General features: G+C 39.9%; 1 protein-coding gene across 2 annotated transcripts in view; it reads right to left on the bottom strand.

The window, feature by feature from the left end:
- LOC138201234 (E3 ubiquitin-protein ligase SH3RF3-like) overlaps nucleotides 1-18,440 on the bottom strand; it is a 98,747-nt gene that overhangs the window by 6,430 nt on the left and 73,877 nt on the right. For both annotated transcript variants that reach the window (XM_069154549.1, XM_069154550.1), the window contains 4 exons: nucleotides 17,443-17,613; nucleotides 12,064-12,344; nucleotides 8,180-8,505; nucleotides 1-292 (listed from right to left, as the gene is read on the bottom strand). The exon at nucleotides 1-292 is cut by the window's left edge and continues 76 nt beyond it. In XM_069154549.1, the coding sequence (XP_069010650.1) occupies nucleotides 1-292; nucleotides 8,180-8,505; nucleotides 12,064-12,344; nucleotides 17,443-17,613 (1,070 nt within the window). The remainder of the gene's footprint in view (nucleotides 293-8,179; nucleotides 8,506-12,063; nucleotides 12,345-17,442; nucleotides 17,614-18,440) is intronic.

Genomic DNA, 18,440 nt, shown 5'->3' with positions numbered 1-18,440 from the left:
TGGGAAAGTTGGTGTCCAGTGAACCGGACTTTCTGTGAAGAGGCTCCAGCCCTATTGCGCCCCCCATCTCGCTCTCGATCGGACAGGAGCCGGCTCGTCCCATTGGACAGGAGCCTGAGCGGGCGTGGTGGTGGTGATGGTGGTGAGGATGGTGGACGGGGTCGGTGGCCAAGGCGCCCGGGCCCACCAGGGAGGGGTCGTGGGTGGGCGGGGAGGACGGGGGTGAGCGAGGTTTCTTCTTGGCTGCGGCCCCCGACAAAAGTTTTAATAAACCTCCTGCTTTCCTCTCCTTCTGAGGATGGAGGGATGAAGGGGGGAGATGCAAAGAGAAGATGGAGGCACAGAGGGAGGGGGGAACAGGAAAAGAAATCAACTGAGAGCAGGCAGGGGTCTTCTTTTTCCTGACAACTGGAGGATGACAGATTTCATGAAGCCTCTTTTGATCAAATGGAAGCCAAACTCATGTCTGTGTAAACAATAACTCTAATGTTTCTTTTAAACCAGAGCAAAAATGCATAGAAGAATATTTCAAAGATTTCTGCAATATCTTTACATTTTAAAATAATTTGTAATAATATATTATTGTCACATCAGAATAAACCTGGTAAAACAATATGAGGTGTTCTCCTATTATTGTTCATTTTGATGATATATTGGAAAACGACTGGCCAGAGGAGGGAGAATTAAATGTGCTTTTCCATTTTTGGGGGGACTGTTTCTGTTAGAAGGACACAGGGGACATGCCCCTACACTTTTTTTGAAATAATTCATTCTTTCCCTCTTACAAGAATAGTTTGACATTTTTGAACATACTTACTCACTTTCTTGCTAAATTAGTGTAGTACAAAGACACCGTGGTCTTAGAAGAAGCTGTGCCGTGGCCGTTTCTTGACTAAGTACAGTTTAGTCATCCACTCAGTGCTTCTGTGTTGTGTCTCTGCTGGTTCTCTTGCAAGCTCACTGTATATTTGCCAACAAATAAATTACAACAAGACTTGTGAAACCACAAGGATTTTTTTTTAATAATTTTAACTATGACTATGACTGTACTTGAGCATATACTATGGCAGGATTTTATGATGCAGCTGAAACTACTGAGCTAGTTTTCTGGGTTTTCCAGCAATGATAAACCAAAAAGGAAATGTCAGTTTTGGCTCCTTGTATCACCAAATTTGTGATTCAAGGTGAATCGCAAGTGACTCTCTTGCACCAGATTGACAAACTGTTCCTCAAGTGGCAGCCATAATATCAATGTGGAGCAATTTCAGAGAGAGAAGAAAAAATAGTTCTCGGTCTACAATTCACGTCAAAATGAAGATTCACGTCAAAATGAAAAAAGGCAGATTCTTTTATTTATTGTCCCGGCTTTCACTCACGGCTCAGAATGAAGGAAATAGTAGTGAAGTAAGTAGCTATCACAATTGAGTCCACAGTGTGAATGCCTACTCAGTCACAGTGTTTTTAACACAGAAGTATCGCAGCAAAGTCGTTGGCAAATTCTTTCTTGATTACATGTGCAGCTGAATAGGCTGTATTGATTACAGGGAAAGGGTTTCTTAATGGCAGCAATGAATACAGATTCATGCTTTTCCATTTAGGCTTCATTTTTGATGGATTATGGGGGGCTGCACAAAACGGTCCATTCAGCAGACTCTTGCAGCTCGACGTGATTTTATACTCTCAGTCATGACAACATAGATCAATACTGAGCATGCACAGTGATTAGGGTTCAAGCCCCGTAGGGGCGACAGCAAATATTTTTGTATCCCTTTATTATTATTATTATTATTATTATTATTATTATTATTATTATTATTATTATTATTAGTTTTCTGCCCTGGCTCAAATTCCCACAAGCAGGAATGAACTAGAAACATGAAACTTAGCACAATAACTGGAAATGATGTGCATAACCTTCCGAAGAAAGATGACCGTAATCGGCCGGATGGTGGTGCTGTAATTGAGGCATAAAAATGTAACTTTTGAAAGGCCACGCCCCTCACATTGTAAATTGGATTAAATTTAAATTTGACAAACAGGTCAAGCTCAATGTGTTCGACGAAAAAGCCTCTGGACCTCTGCCATAATGGATTTTCTGCAATCTTAAATTTTTGCAAAAACAAATTTTTTACATCTTCTCCTAAAACGTAGGTCCGATTGCCACCACATTTTTTTGTTGATCATTATTACACAAAGCTGATTAAACATTTTATAAAGCTTGACATCTTATTTGGTTTTCAAGATATTGACCAATAACATTTACAAGGGGAGGGGCTAAGCAGTATCTCTCGTTATTGGCCGCACCGATTTGCATGAAAATTAGTTCACACGATCTATGGTCATGACTGAGTTGCTGCAATAAAATTTAGAAAGATAAATCAAAGTGGGCGTGGCATATCACCGAATATCTACATTTAACATTACAAACAACAAAATCTAAATACATCATCCCTACATCCTACTGAGCAGAGCTTTCTTTTAGCACATCCCCTGAACTATCTTGCTGTATATCTTTCTTTGACAAAACACTTCTCATCTTCAAAATGATGTATGAAGTTTTTTTCAGAATTTTATCACTAACATTTCGACTGTTGTGAGCAGTTGTTTAAACAGAGGACTGATTAGGGCATGTGGGCATGGCCTGTTCATCCTTAGGCTCCATCTCATGCCTGTGCTCAATGTCCTTTGAGCTGGGACAAGGTGGAGACATGAAACTTAGTGCAATGCCTGGACATGATCTGCTACTGCTTCCCAAGAAATATGATTACAATTGACCAAATATAGGTGTATAATTACCTATCTTAAAGTTCAAAATGGGAAAACTTGGTAGACGTTTCTGTTCAACCAGCTCTTGCTGCATGCTGCTTTAGTTTTAGCCAAATGAGCTGCTGTGTATATATATATATATATATATATATATATATATATATATTATTTGGGGTTTTTTCTCCCCAAAAAAAAATTCAACCAAGGAGTTGTGTATGATGGCATTTTCACTGACGTGGTATGCGCCCTAACCGCTGGGCAATCGGGTTGCATGATTGCTATATTTTTGGCGAAGCAAAGAGCTTTCATATTAGCTGTATTTCAGCTTTAGCTATCAGTTTCTTTAACAAACTGGCCACTGGGTCAAGCAGAAGATCTTTTTACACTCTGCAATGTCTATAACACACAATGATATGATAAACCATAGTCCATGAGCAACAGCAGAAGGTTTTAATGAAATAGTTTTGCAGCACAATCATAGTAATGTATAAAATATTATAATATTGTTTTGTTATTGAGGCATTCACCCGCCTTGGCTGCACTGTTTTCTAACCCTACATCATAACATAGGCAAGCCATTAAAAGTAGAAACTGGCTCACACTTCTGCACGTTTTCACACTTTTGAAAAGGGTGAAGTCTCATTAAAGACACAAAAAGGAACTTCAGCACACAAGTAGCTCAAAACTACCAGTTTCAATTAAGTTCATCGCAGCTACACCTGTGAATTAGGTGTCACATCACCTATTTACAACATCACACGAGTTGTTCGTCTAATTATGTGCTGTATCATGCTACGGTGTACATTTGATGTATTGAATACTGTACATCCTGTCACTGAGCTTAACAGTGGGAGCTCATCTCGACATAATAACAACAACGTATCGTCACACCACAATCAACACTTTTTCCGTATATTTAACATTTAAGTTATATCTGTCTGTCTATCTTTTCCATCACGTATTCTTTGCTGCCAGCCCACCACTGCTTTCAGCCCCCTGTAGAAGGTCTGCCCGGCTGTCACACCAAATTTGCAAGCCTTTGCAGATGGCTGCGTAATACTGTCGACTACTCAACCAGGCTTTAAGAAAAACCTGCCTGTGCTGCAAGATGCTGTGAAAAGTAGAAGTTGTCAGTAAATATGGAAGATGATCAAAGCAATGATCTGTCCTCGAAAAATCCAGAATAGAAGACTGCAGAAAGATTTCCTCTTCTTTTTCGAACTAATTTAGAATTGCATGCAACTAATGAGCTCAAAAGTCGTAATAACACTAAGAAAGAAACAAGCACAGATACTTGTTAAAAGGCTCTTTGACGGTTATGCAGCACAGCCTTCATGGCATAAGATGGCGTTTCGGTTTTTTTGTGTGCCAAAACTGCTCTGAAAGAGGCACTCACAGTTCAGCTCATTCATTTACGACATGAATTACACCCACTTTGGTTGGTCGGTAACTTAATTTGGATGATCTGACAAGGTTATTTATTCCTGCACAAATGTCTCACTGTGACACTCTGTCAATTAAACCTCAATTATTTTTATAGAAGCAAAATTGGGGCCATTGTTATTATCTCAATTGTATCTATCCATCCATCCATAAAACCATCTATTATCTTTACATGCTTTATCCTGAACAGGGTCATGGGGGGCTGGAGCCTATCCCAGCTGGCTTTGAGTGAAGGTTGGATACACCTGCACAGTCTCCAGTCCATCACAGGTAAACTAAACAGGGCCAAACAAAAGAACCTTTAAGGCTGCCATCTGTTGGAAGTTCATAGGAGTTCATGAAATTTGGTAAAAATATTTCTGTTCAATGATCCGCCAAACAGACACTGGAGCAGAAATACACATTTCTGGCATTTCATAGAGCAACTGATTAAACAACCAAACTCACACCAGCATCTCAAACCAAAATGTATCTTATAACTACAGCGATGATATTTAGATGTTGTGACACTGCTCCCAGTATCAGTCATAATAGCTGATCAAAATCAAATCAAACTAAAAAGGAAAGCGTTAAGGCACGGCACGGAAAAAAAGTGCTTAGAAATGCACTTAGAGAGGCCATATAAATACTTTGACTCACAACAGAAAACAAACTGCACTCCCTGCTATTACTCTCTAAGAGCCAGGGCATTAAAGATATGCAAATAGAGATTGTCTGAATTCTGATTTGGGTAAGGGAAGAGAAGATGGAGAGGTAAGTAAAGACAAAAAGATGAAGGGATGGAGGAAGAAAGGAGAAAGGAAAGAAGAACAAGAGGGAGATGCAAGGACAGAAAAAAGGAGGAAAAAGAAGCTCGAGAGTGGGTGGAATGACAAAAAGGAGAGGGGAGGATGGAGAGAACGGAGGGATGTAGGCAGAGAGAGAAACGGAGGGAGGTGGGATTGAAAATGGCACAAAAAGTGAATAATCACTCCCTCTCTTCTTTCATCTGCAGGCTTAAAGGCTTAATCAGCCCTCCTGCCAGCGTGTGTGCTCTTCTGTGTGCGTCTGTTTACACGAGTGTGTCAGACTCCGGGTGTTGTTCCAAAATAAACCAGCAGAGTGCAGCAGACACTCGCACAGTAATCAGATTCTGGACCTGACATGCAGGTTGCATTTTTTATTTATTTTTTATTTTATTTTATTCACTTTATTAATCCCCGAGGGGAAATTTCTTCTGGTATCTAAATAAATTGTGTTTATGTTTGCGTGTGTCTGCCTTTCATTCCAAAAGTAAGAACCGACAAATACACACACACAGACATGAATAAAACAAAACAAAAAATTCATTGTGAATGCTGCCTATCTAATCATCGCTCAGAGTTGATACCAGTGATGCACCGGATGCCACCTTCTGTCCACCCACGAAGCTAATTACTCTGCCATTTTACCCATCCACGCTCAGCACTCTTGAAATGCTTGCAAGGTAAATCAACTGAAAGAAAAAAGATTAAATATAGAAAATGAAAATCTAAAGAGAATCCCAGAATAAACTGCGACGAAGCCCGTCAACCACATGATGCCAACTTAATGTTTATGTTGATGGGCTTGTTTTCCTACTCACAGCGGTCAGTTTGTTGATGTAAGAAAAAACAAAAAAACAAAAGTGCCAACATTATTTCAATTCCACTTAAGAGTTAAATGTGAGACTAATTTTGCAATCAGTACAAAAACTGTGCAGTTACCAGATTAGAGGAAAAATAGGACTGAAAATAAGATACCAGCACACCGCACAGTCCATATTACCTGAACTCAAGGTCTTCAATATGTGTCAAGACAATTTCTGACTTTTCAGGACCTGCTGAAATCCTGTAAACACTTCTGACAGTCTTTTCTTTGGCAGTCGCCCTGTGAGTGCAGACGTCTTGGAAATGGTCTACAAACGCATCCCAGTGTCCGGCGTGATATGTGTCTGTAATGCCGGCTGCACTCTGGACAGTGTGACAGTGTGTCGAACAGAGATTACCCTAAACTCTGTCTGCCAGGCACTTATCAAAGCTGTTACATCATTTCCTTTGCAACAAAGTGTAACTCATGGACACTGTGACTTCAGACCCGATGTTTCTGGTCTGCCAAGCTCACAGCAACGAAGGCATACATTGCGAATGGGAGTTAGACTGAACACTCATTATAGGAATCATTTTATATTTTGGGACTGAAGGTGGCAACACCTGTTTTTATGCAGATATTTAGTATCTTTTAAATTTGATCTAGTAAACTTGTCTGGCCCAAAAAAAACAATAAATAGTCTAATTTTTCTCCTAAATTGTATTGCTGTTTGGGCTCAAGGCTTTGGAAACAGAATTTAGATCATAAATCGAGGCTACAAGTACAGCAAAATTCATATTGAGAGGTTGTTTTGGGAAAGACAGAAGCTCATTTAGGGCGAGTTGTCAAAGCAGAAGAAAATTTCACCAACAACCACAATGATTGATTTTTGGACAGATGTTTGATTTTTTTTTTGTACAATTCTGTGATAAAAGGGGGCTTTGTTTTATATCAGAATGATATTAAAGGATGATATAAAAGCCCTATTTTTGAAAAATTAGGTTTTTAATACTATAAATATATTTAGTGTGTGGGATAGAAATCTGCCTCTAAAATGCAAGTCTAGGCCTTCTATGAGTCTGACAATATAAACAAGGCCCCTGCCTGCAGTTCCATAGTCAATGAGCTGTTTGTCAGGTAGCCATGTAGTTAGATTAGCTGTCCCAGACAGTGGGAGCCAACAGTGAAACAAATGGAGCTGAGACAGATGCAAGCTTTCGCTGCCATCCTTCACTGTCAGTGCAGCCCGATTTAACATCCACGGCTTTAACACTGCAGCTCTCACAACATATAAGATGGCATTCAGCATTTGTGCCAACTGCCTGACTGAATGACACTTAGCGAGGTAGAGGAGGACTACTGGCACATCAAAAACGCATATATAGAGACATACACGCCACAGATTTTCACACCCACTAAACAGTGAAAGGCGGAATACAAAACACTATTTTGACCTGACATAGTGTTACAGTTAATTAAAAAAAATATAATGTGAGTATTGAGAGGATGAAAATAGAAGTGGCACCAGGTTTCTTTGCTGGGTGGTCTCGTGCCGACTAAAAACATAAATTTAAAGATTAGCTGTGCGACCTTGAATTCCCTGCTCTGACAAAATAAGCGGGACTCTGCATATTTTCATTAATAATGGTGGTCAGATTTATAGAGGAAATAATTACTTGAATAATCAATAAGCTAATTAATTTCTATCTTTCTATCTATAACTTAGTAAGCAAAAATACCAAAAGTTTTGAACTTTTTGTTTCTCAGTTGTAAGGAGTTCTTACCTTTCTGTCTTAGTTGTTAGAAAATAAATGCTTTTTGGGTTTTGGAGAAGTAAACAGACAAAATCAACTCTTTGAATAAATGAGCTTCGGTTTTAGAACATTGTAGTGGACATTTTTGTTTTACTAGTTTTTGACATTTTATAAACCAAAATAATAATCATCACATGTTGAAAAGTTGTTGTTTTATCACCTGAGTCAGACTCCTGTGCTCTTATTGCTTTAAAAAAAAAAAAAAAAAAAAAAAATGTTTTGCTGTATGTTCATATGTGCTGTATGGTTTGTATTGTAGTTGGTCGTAATGGGATTATTCTACAGGTTACAGCAATCAATATTCAGACTAATTTTTCAATAAAGAGGTGATTTTAATTTTTTTAGAAACTGATTTCCCACGGTTTGTTTTGTGTTGTGATTAAACACGTGGAGACAATATTAGAAGAACATCCAAATAATCCATTTGGAAAAAAGTGCAAATTCCGCTTACTTCTCAAAACACAATGAATATTTTCTATACAAAATCTGACTGTTGAATGTTGGTGCAAAAAGGATACTTGACTCTGCTGAAAAGTGTTTTTGTAATTATTGGTGAGGGTGAGCCTCACCTTCTCTGGTTTGGGTGCGAGGACGCCCGGGGTGGGAGCGTGGGAGGGGCCTGGCGATGGCGGCTGCAGGGGACTGGCTAGCTCACCGTTGAGGAGCACGGCTGACACGTTTGGAGGCGTGAGACAGGAGAGAGGGGAGGAGAGCGGGAGGATGGGCCGTGAAGCAGGGGAAGAGAGGGGTGAGGGCCCTAAGCAGGGTCCTGGAGACACCATGGAGAGAGGACGACCCGATTGGCCAGGGCAGCGCGAGGGAGAGGAGCTCTGAGGACGCAGGGGAGAGATGGCCACCGTGGGGCGCTCCGGGCTTCCAGCAGGTGGACTGTGGACTGAAACGCACAGAAATACAGGGTGGATTATTTTTGCTGAGGGGGCTCAGTGCCTGCAGCCATCACTCAGTATTAGGCCCATAATCATTTGTTGTCATTGAGTTTGACGCCATGATCTTTTTCCTTAATATCTGAGGAGAGAATTGGTTTTAAAACAGTGTCTCAGTCCGTATTTCTGAATTAACAGGCCTGGCTGTGTGTATGTTCAGCAATGATAAGCAGTAAGCATCATTATGAAAACAAATTGCTCTCTCCTTCCTTCAAGATGGACCCGAAGTACTGGACTATTTTGTCTCAACTTTAGATGACTGAAATGTGTCTCTTGGTAAATACAATTACTTTAAACACTGTTGTGCGTAAATGCTGTTATTCACTAATGTTAGGGATGCTGGTTGCACCCGCACTGGGCAGGAAGCAGAGAAAACAAAGAGGCCAGTTGATCATATAGAAAAAAGTATAGAGTGAGCTTCATTTGTGCACAACAGTGATGCACACTGAGCATAGAGAAGCAATTTCTTGAGTATTCCAATTTAATTGCTGGATCAACGTCAGTACCTGAATTACATGCGTTTTTGTGACCACATGTTTGTGCACATTTGCTATTTCTCCATCCACATGAAACTTGAGAGTGCACATCAAGTTTCGTGTCAAATTTCAGGTGAGTAGAGAGAAATAACAGTGAGCAAAACACGTAAACGAACTTTCAGTTACTTACTAACTTACAACTTACTGATTTAAAACTGTGAATTTAGCAGTGGTTAATTCACATCACTTGCACATTTGGTCTGTTGAAAGACAGCTGCAAAGTAAAGATAACATGCCAATATGAATTTGTCAAATAACAAGTTTAAATATAAAAGGAGAAATCAGCTCGACCAACAACTCTCAGTTCATGCCTCTGTCTGCAGAAGCACCATTTTTTAACTAATACTTAGTGTGCTTTACTTTCATTATCTGGCACTGGAAACATCATCTGGCACTAATAAACATAAACAACACAACAGACACAGAAGTGCTTAACTCTAAACTCAACCCCTGCAGAAACAAAAGCTGTCTAAGATGTCCTGAGTTTCCAGCACTTCTCTAAGCCTTTAGTTTGCATAAGGACATTTGGTGCTAATGAGGATAAAAGTGCACAAAAATGCACACCCACAGAAACATACAGGCATGCATGTGCATGCACACACACACACATACTCCAGGCTGCTAGCCACCTGCTCTTCAACACTGCAGCACTCAGGCTAAAATCCACAGAGAGGTGCGCTGGTCATGTGATAAAACCACTAAACGCTAGAACTATGCACATACTTTATTTTGTAATGCAGACCAGATGTGTGTGTGTGTGTGTGTGTGTGTGTGTGTGTGTGTGTGTGTGTGTGTGTGCGTGCGTGCGTGCGTGCGCGTGCATGTGCACATGTTTGCATCCATGAGAGAGAGGGAGAGAAAAACAGAGAGAAAAGGGGAAATAAGGAGAGAGAGAGCGAGAGAGAAGGGAGAAGCTCTGTCATTACGCCTCCATAAAATGAAAAGCACAGTGATGTCATTCAGCTGCGTGTTTGTGAGTCTGTGTGTTCACTTGTGTGTATGCAAGTATGTGGGCGTGCACATGTCAGTGTGTGTGTTATTCTTGGCACGCCTCTCAGTGTGTACTTTTCAGCCTCCAAAAACAAACCTTCACCATTATTTTTCTCAAAGGAAGAAAGAAAAGATACAAAGAGAGAGACAAAGGCTCGTTGGAGGGACGAAGAGACTCTGAGTGGAGAACAAAGCTGATATGATCTAACCCTTCCACAGACACAGGTGTGTGTGTTTCTGGGGGTTGTGTGCGTGGGTGCTTGTGGAACAAAGAGTAACGCTGCATAATTAGAGTGCTTAGCAATGTCTTTGTTTTTGTGTGGATGTGTGCACCGCTTGAATGCTTGAGTGCATGTAGTAACACTGTGATTGTGCTAAAAAACCCAACTGAGTACCATCATGTTCTCATACAAATAGTCTGAACTGAACATGTGCATTCAAGTGGTTGTATTCAGGAGTTGTGTGCTGTACAGTGCTGAGACAGAGTGAGGATATTAAGGTGGAGGACGTGCATGAGACACATTCAAGAGATTCACATCCAGTCTAACGCGGCCTTGATAGTTGTCTTTGTCGCTAACCTCATCTGTGCGTGAATCATAGTTAAGTTGTCTTGTAACACTTGATGATGAACCAACGGCAGATTTATACAATCTCATCTCAGATGATGTGGGGAACAAAAAATATGTGGGCAGCATTACATTTACTCCACAACACATTTGAGAGATGCATCAAAGCTTAGCACGGGTATGAGGAGGCACAGTGGTAATCGCACTGCCTCACAGCGAAAATCCACCAGCTGTCTGGGTTCGGTCTGTATAGAGATTCACTGTGAACACTTTGTCCTTCCATGTGTGAAGATAGGGAAGTGCATAGGCAAGAATATGTCAAAATGACTCAGGATGTCCTGATCAAGCTTTTTTAATGATCTGATCTGATCTGAGTCATTTAATCTTGAGACTCTGCCTATATCAAGTCCTGATCCCATGCTTGTACTTTCCTAGATAATACAGCTTCAGATACTTCAAGTTCTTTGAAATCTTTTAAGTACGTATGTAAGTAAGTATGTTTTTATGCTTGACAGCTGGATACGTGCGTTTTGGGGGTTTAATCACAAAACAAACAACGATATGCAACATATCTTTAAAAACTATTACATTAAAAAGTGTAGTGTTTTTGTGAATTGATACAGAATCACAAAACATAATATTGCCATTGTCATGTATACTGATATTTTCTTACACCTCTAACGTAAAAGTCTGTCCTATAAAGAATAATTCACATATTTTGGAAGAACATGACTGGAAATCACTGACCTCAGCCCAATCCAACACCAGACTCACTGACTGTGAGCCAGACCTCATCGCAGCAGCAGAACCCCTGACCACTGCAACATATTTCATATTTAAGTGTCCACTTACTCCTTACTTTTAGCCATGTGGTATATGTAAACACCATTAACTGGATCCTTATCTTTCCATTTATTTGGGCACTCATCCAGCTTTTCATAGCTTTAATATGCTTGCTTGTTTGTCTTGTTTGTTGGATTATTGTCAAAAAACAATTACACATTACACACCATTGAAGAAACGGGCGGTTAAATACGGCTTCCTGCAAAACTGCACACGGTGTAATAGCTACTTGAATTAATGACTGCTCAATATTCCATTATTCTGTAATCAGAGAGCAAGTTGGCTACAATGCTGCAAGGTCCCAAATGATCTGGACTCTGCTCTTTTAGGCCTGTAGGCTGGTGCAGCTTTACTGCAGAGCATAATATTGGAGAAACACCATAGACAGACACATCTCCAAGTGAATTCTTTTAACTTGCTGAACATTGTATGATAATCAGTGAATGAGATTCATCAATAACTGTAAAAAAAAAAAAAAAAAAAAAAGATGCTTCTGAAGGTTTAATAATCAAAGTGTAAAACACAGATTAACATTACTTCATGTGTATTTCTAGAAGTGTGCAGTATTTCTTACCCAGCTGCATTGAGGTGCGTGCCTGGTTAACCGTGTGCTGGCTGGAGCGCAGGCAGTTCTTCAGCTGGGCGGCGGCAGTTTGCGGCGAGGAGGCGGGACTGATGCTGTTCACAGAGTTGGCTGAGTTTACCAGTGGAGTGGAGGGACGGGAGGAGGAGGAGGGCCCAGGGGACCCTGGAGACGAAGGGTCGGAGATTTTACTTCCCACCGGACTGCACCCACTTCCTCCTACAGGACTGGACAAACACGAGCCCCGAGTAGCACCAGCTCCGAATGGAGCCCTTTAGAGAAAAGAGGAGAAAGCGACGTTGACTTGTTTAATTCATGAAATGATTATAGTTGATATTTAATGATTTTCACATTCATGAGGACAAGTCTTGTGTAACATAAAGTTTACTGCATTGGAAACAGTGCTCTTACTTATAAATACATTTTTAGGCACATTAGTGGCCTTGCTTGTGATCTGTTCGTCAGTACAGCATTTTTTGGTTCAGACTTAAACATCGTTAAATCTGTAAGTTTGCAATGCAATTTGGAACTGATATCCATAATGCCCTGAGAATTAATCCTACCTAGCTAGAAATATTTTGTTCTAAAAATGTTCTGTGAATATTATGCAATTTTATAGTAACATTTTGAATGTTAGTATCTTAAATGAAGGATAATGTTCACAATTTTGTGTTAACGTTCTTGAAATGTTTTTCACAACACTGTCATAAAATGACTGATGGGTAGATGGATGGATGGAGGGAAGGATGGAAAGATAGATGGATGGATGGAGGGAAGGATGGATGGAAGGATAGATGGATGGATAGATAGACGGATGGATAGATGGACAGACGGATAGACGGACAGACAGACAGACAGACAGACAGACAGACAGACAGACAGACAGACAGACAGATAGATAGATAGATAGATAGATAGATAGATAGATAGATAGATAGATAGATAGATAGATAGATAGATAGATAGATAGATAGATAGATAGATAGATAGATAGATAGATAGATAGAAAAAAAAATATAAAAATGCAAAGTATATACCAATAAAATAGAATAATATCAAATTAAACAACAGTGCAACGGTGTTAATAATGTAGAGCAGATTTGGCCAACTATTAGTTATTGTAAAATCTTATGGCAGTGGGCAGGAATGATCTCCTGCATCTGTCCTTGCGACAGCCAAGCTGGATGAGTCTGTTTGAGAAAGTGCTCCGCTGTTTAAAAAAATATTTGTAATTTCTTTTCCAGAATGTTATTATTTTAGAGTCGGATAACGAGCTTTAAAAAAACAATATGCAAGTGTTTGATGGTAACATTCTTAAAATATCTTTAGAATGTTTGAATAGAATAATATCCTTCCTTTAAGAAAAAAAAAATTCCCACTGAAAACATTTCTAGATAATTTCATAATTTCTTGCTGGGAATCTGAGAATGTCTTCGGGGATCCAGTGACTTTTTCTCAACAACCAAAAAAAAGGGTTCTATTTGTGGTTGTGAGAAAAAACTGCTGACTCTCATGATATTTTGTGCACTACTCGGGGTGAACTGAATAAGTTGGTGATCTTCTTCCTAAGCACCATGAAAGAATCAAAACATACATTTTCCTAACACTTTGGTTAAGGACCAAATACTTATTTAATGCTAATTTAAAAATGTTAACATAAAAACACGCACATTGGTGAACATGTCAAACATCATATCTGCTGATCAGCATATTACAATGTCATATGAATCATGTTAGCATGCTGATTTTAGAATTGAGCTCAATGCACGTTATGTGTCTTCATACTTTATGCTAGTATAGACAGAGACTCTTATTTATTGCAAAATATTAACGTTGAACTTGTCTCGCAAAAATTTGACCTATCTCAATTGCTTTGCTGGTGAACGGTCTGTTTGCACCCATATCATTCTGCTATAGAGGGAAAAATGCTGTGGCTTGTTTGTATTTCTTCAAACGAATCACAATCGTCTCGGCTGGCGCCAAGCCCAAGATGCAGCAATGATGACCTTGCAAAGTCATGTCACCTGTTGTGCATGTTGGGAGGCGAGCCTTGGCATTAAAATGGCTACATTTAGAAAAGATTCGCCCTAAAGAACCAAGCAGGCCTGACTTATTGAATGATCCAAATCTTTAGAGACATCACTTGTCATTTTCAGCGTGTTGTTAGCTCAGAGGTTGCGGTTGTTGTTTCTCGGAGCGACGAGGAGTTTGTAAACAATAACACAGATAGCGAAAGGTAAAAAGAATGCCGACTAATCACTTGCCATTGGCAGCCTTACAGTCGACCCACAGTCTACATCAGACTGATGAGGACTGAGTCAGACTAATATTGAGCCAGTATTTAGCAGAGCAGGAGCTGCACCACGACCATTAAACGCTGTCAAAGTGAGTAATTTCAGGTCTGTTATCCAATTGGTGGATCAGCACGACATGGTGTCCTGCTGTAACATATACGGTGCTGCAGGATTCTCATGTTTCTGTCTGCAGAGTGCTGAATGGCAAAACGGAGAGCTGAACATTATTGACGCAGCGGTATTCACACTCTTATGGCTGCCCATCGACTTCCTGTCAGACACATACAGAGTTATGGCTCTCTCTCTTTGTGTGTGTGTTTATGTGTGTTTCTACCAATAGAAATAGCAAAGTAATTCACACATTCTTTGATCTGAAGCTATTGCATACTGTACACCACTTTTAACTGTTTAATGTGTTTCGGTTTAAACACATGGGTATGTAAAGGCCCCTACAGATATTTTTGTCCCTTATGAGTAACTTTAAAGACTTTGTAAAGTTTTAAAAGCAGAGACAATCATTTTTTTTTTTTTTTTACACTAAAACTGATTTCTTGCCGAAGTGGAACAGCTCTGAAGCCGATATTTTTTGTCACCGTGACAGGTTGAAATATGTCAAATGAATCCAGGATAACAAAAATCCTAATTGTCAAACATGCGTACAGTTTGTATCAAGCCAAATAATAAATTCCATAAATGAGTACATTTTCAAATTGTATTTAAAAAACGAATGACATGCCAATATTGGGCACCTGTGTTGCTCTTACTCTAAAATGCCCAATATCTGTTTGTGTGTGCATCTTTGGCAGCTTCTCATTATCATATTGAGAAATTTCTGGGCTGCACTGCAGACAAAGGAGGGGTGAGAGGGGAGGAGGGGGGATGGGGGGGGGGGAAGGAGAGAGTATGCTTGCGTAAAAATAACAAATTGCCTCTCATTTGATTACTCGCCCATCCTGCCTTTCTCTCTCTCCCTCTCTCCTGAAGATTGCGTAAGTGCAGAATATGAAGCAGCCATTCATATCCACTGGAGAAGGACACCTGCTGTTTTTGCAGCCGTTTCATCTCTTTGTATCATTCCCTCTCTTTCTTCTGCGTTCTCTTCCTTCTCCTCCCTCCTCACTCTGTCGCTCTCTTTCAGCTATTTCCTACATACATTTCTTTCCATAATTTTCTCCCTTCTTCTCCTTTTCTTTTCTCCACCCCATTTCATCCTCTCCTTCCTCCCTTCATTCTTCAAAAACTCTTTTTCTGTTTATCCCACATTACCTCATCATGCTCTGTATCTTATCATTATCTTTCTCTCCCTCATTGTTTTTTGCTTTTCTCTTTTCTTCCATTATTGTAATTCCGACTTGTTTTCCATTTTTTTCCCTTGACTGCATCATGGGGCCGAATACAGATTAGATGAACAGCGACAGCAAATGTTTTCATGCATACAGGAATAATGAGGGTAATTAAACTGACAAATATTTCAGCACGCAATTTTTTCTGGTTTTGTTTGCTTTGAACAGCTATTAGTAACCGGATGCCGAAAGTAACGACGATAATGATGATGATAACGATCTACAAGGAGTATCACGTCTCCAAACATTAGAATGGCAAAAGTAGTATCAGCTGAATGCTTTTAACGAATGCATTTTATGTTGTATTTAAGCTTTAAATTAAGTTCACAATGTCTAACAGGGATAAAATTAGCTCCAACTGGGTTTCTCACATTTTTTTTTTTTATCCAAGACACAACAATACATTTTTAGCATTCTTTTTCCTGTGTTCACAGCAGTTTAAAGTCCCCTACTGATAACGACTGGTTTGCTGGTGTTACAGAATCATTTTGGCAGTTTTGGTGGCCACAGTGTGGGGCAGAGGCTGCGGCAGGAAGAATATATTATCACCATGAGCAACACAGTATACACAGACTGCACCTGCTCCAACTAAAGCCTCCAAAATTGCTTTTTGGGGCGTGCCTATGAGACAAGAGGCAGTCTGGGCACACGGAAACACATATGCAATTACATGCCACAATACCAACCAAATTGCACTGTTCAGTCTGATCTGTATTCAGGTTCAGTTGCAGACAAGAAATGACCTCGAAAAATTACAATGTAAATTATTGTATTAATGCAAATGCTACTACTGCCTTTACATTAGGATACAACTAGGAACTGTGGTCGGATTGTATTGAACTGCTGGGTACATTTGACCAAACCAAATTAACTGGTTGATAAACTGAGCAAAGGTCTGAACGGGGCATGCAGCAGTTGTAGAGATTAAACCTGCCTGCTCTGTGCTTATACTGTAACCTCACACAGGAGATGGTTTGTTATACACAACCAAAAAAGTTTAGAAAATAGTAGGGACTTTCAAAAGATACCTGGTAGGTGATTGGATGAACCATCTGTCTATCATAGGCTAATTAAAACCAATCAGATTATTGTTGTTGTCGGTGTTGCCACGCTCAACGGCTGATATGAATCCTTAAATTCAGATTGTGGCCTTCGACATCTTGCTAGTTCAGAGCGGTTTGGAGCCAGCAGTCACCTTTGAACGAGCTGTGGAGAAGTGAGCGGGGGATCTGACTCGATCAGATTGGACACACGACCGTGCTACGTCCCGCCCACCGATAGCGGAAACCTCACTGCACCACAGGCCTATCAATCAACCCCCCCCCCCCCCAAAAAAAAAACAACAACTCCAAACACCCCCCCCCCCCCCAAAACAAAACAACAACAACAACAACAAAACGTATTAAGGCACTTTCGCATTGGCCTCATTTTTCAGACCTGGAAGCTACAACCACTTTTATATACAGTCTATGGTTACACCTGAACCCCGCCTGTAGCTGTCAGTAGATCCTAATAAGACATGAATTGGTCTTAAACTTAAAGTCTGACATGACTTTGTGATCTCATGAACAAAGCTGCCTCAGAAGGTAACTTTTTCTGTGGCCTCTCATGCAGTTCAGTCCACACCCGCAGGCCTAATATGATTGCTGCTTGCTTTCATCCGGATGTGACCATGACATATTATCACCACAACAGCCTCCACCCTCCCCATGCCCGAGCTTGAGCTCACTGACCTGGACACAGGGGTGACATAGTTTCCTGGGAAGACGCCAGAGGCAGCAGTTCTCAGTGAGGTGCCTTTGAACCATCCGTCTTGACACTTCTCTGTCACCCGATACATCTCCCCTTTCCTAAGTTCCAGCTCGTCAGCCTTCTGGGGCTTGTAGGCGTACAGAGCCAGGTATCTGGGGAAACAGAGGCAGATTATTTGATTCAGTCAAATAATACAAACATTTAAGACTGCAGGAAAATAGAGAGCAACTGTTTACCACATCCCGCTTATGTGGGCATCTGGGCATCTTTATCTGGAAGCATGTATTCAGATTACCCCTAAAATACTGTACTGCATGTTAAGCAGAGCAAAATCATACCTAAATGAACAAAATAAGTAAACACTAGAATTTTTTTTTTTTTTTTTTTTTTTTTTTTTATAAAACTGGATAAAAAAAGTTTGTCAGTGTTAAAAATGGAGGTAAGTCTTTATTGTGTTATCAAGAAAATGGCTTAAGAAGACTTATGACAATCTCCTTTTAAGCTGTTAGAAAAAAGCTAGTACTGTCTTTTTTTACAAAAAATAAAAAAATAAGGTTGTAAGCTTAATGCTAAAAGTATCTTTTATACCTCTGATTTTAAGTTGTTTACTGTACATTGAAGAGGATCACAGGATCAGAGCCCACATACTGTTGGTGCTCCACAAGCTCTTTTATTATACCATCATTGTTTTGATCTAAAGCAGGATTTTTGTCAGGTCAAAGAGACGAGCAGTGCGAGTTTGTCCTCCTACCATATATCATCCATTTTCCCATAATATTACATGTCTTTTTATGCCAGTCTCTTTTAGGGATACAGGATAGTATCTAAAATCCCCAACATGAACAGACATACTGCTTATGTCACTTTAAAGAAACTTTTAAGATGTTTAGAAGTTTTTTTTTTTTTATTAAACATACAATTGTTTTTATTTTATTTACCAGGTAACCTACAGTGATGGCTTAAATTAAAAGAATAAGGC

Source organism: Embiotoca jacksoni, unplaced genomic scaffold (genome assembly GCF_022577435.1).
Source record: "Embiotoca jacksoni isolate LCO1_2020_lvr unplaced genomic scaffold, fEmbJac1.0.p SCAF_2, whole genome shotgun sequence".
In the NCBI taxonomy this organism is placed as follows: Eukaryota; Metazoa; Chordata; class Actinopteri; family Embiotocidae; genus Embiotoca; species Embiotoca jacksoni.
The sequence above is the reverse complement of the archived record's forward strand: the minus strand, read 5'-3'. Positions and strand labels throughout refer to the sequence as shown.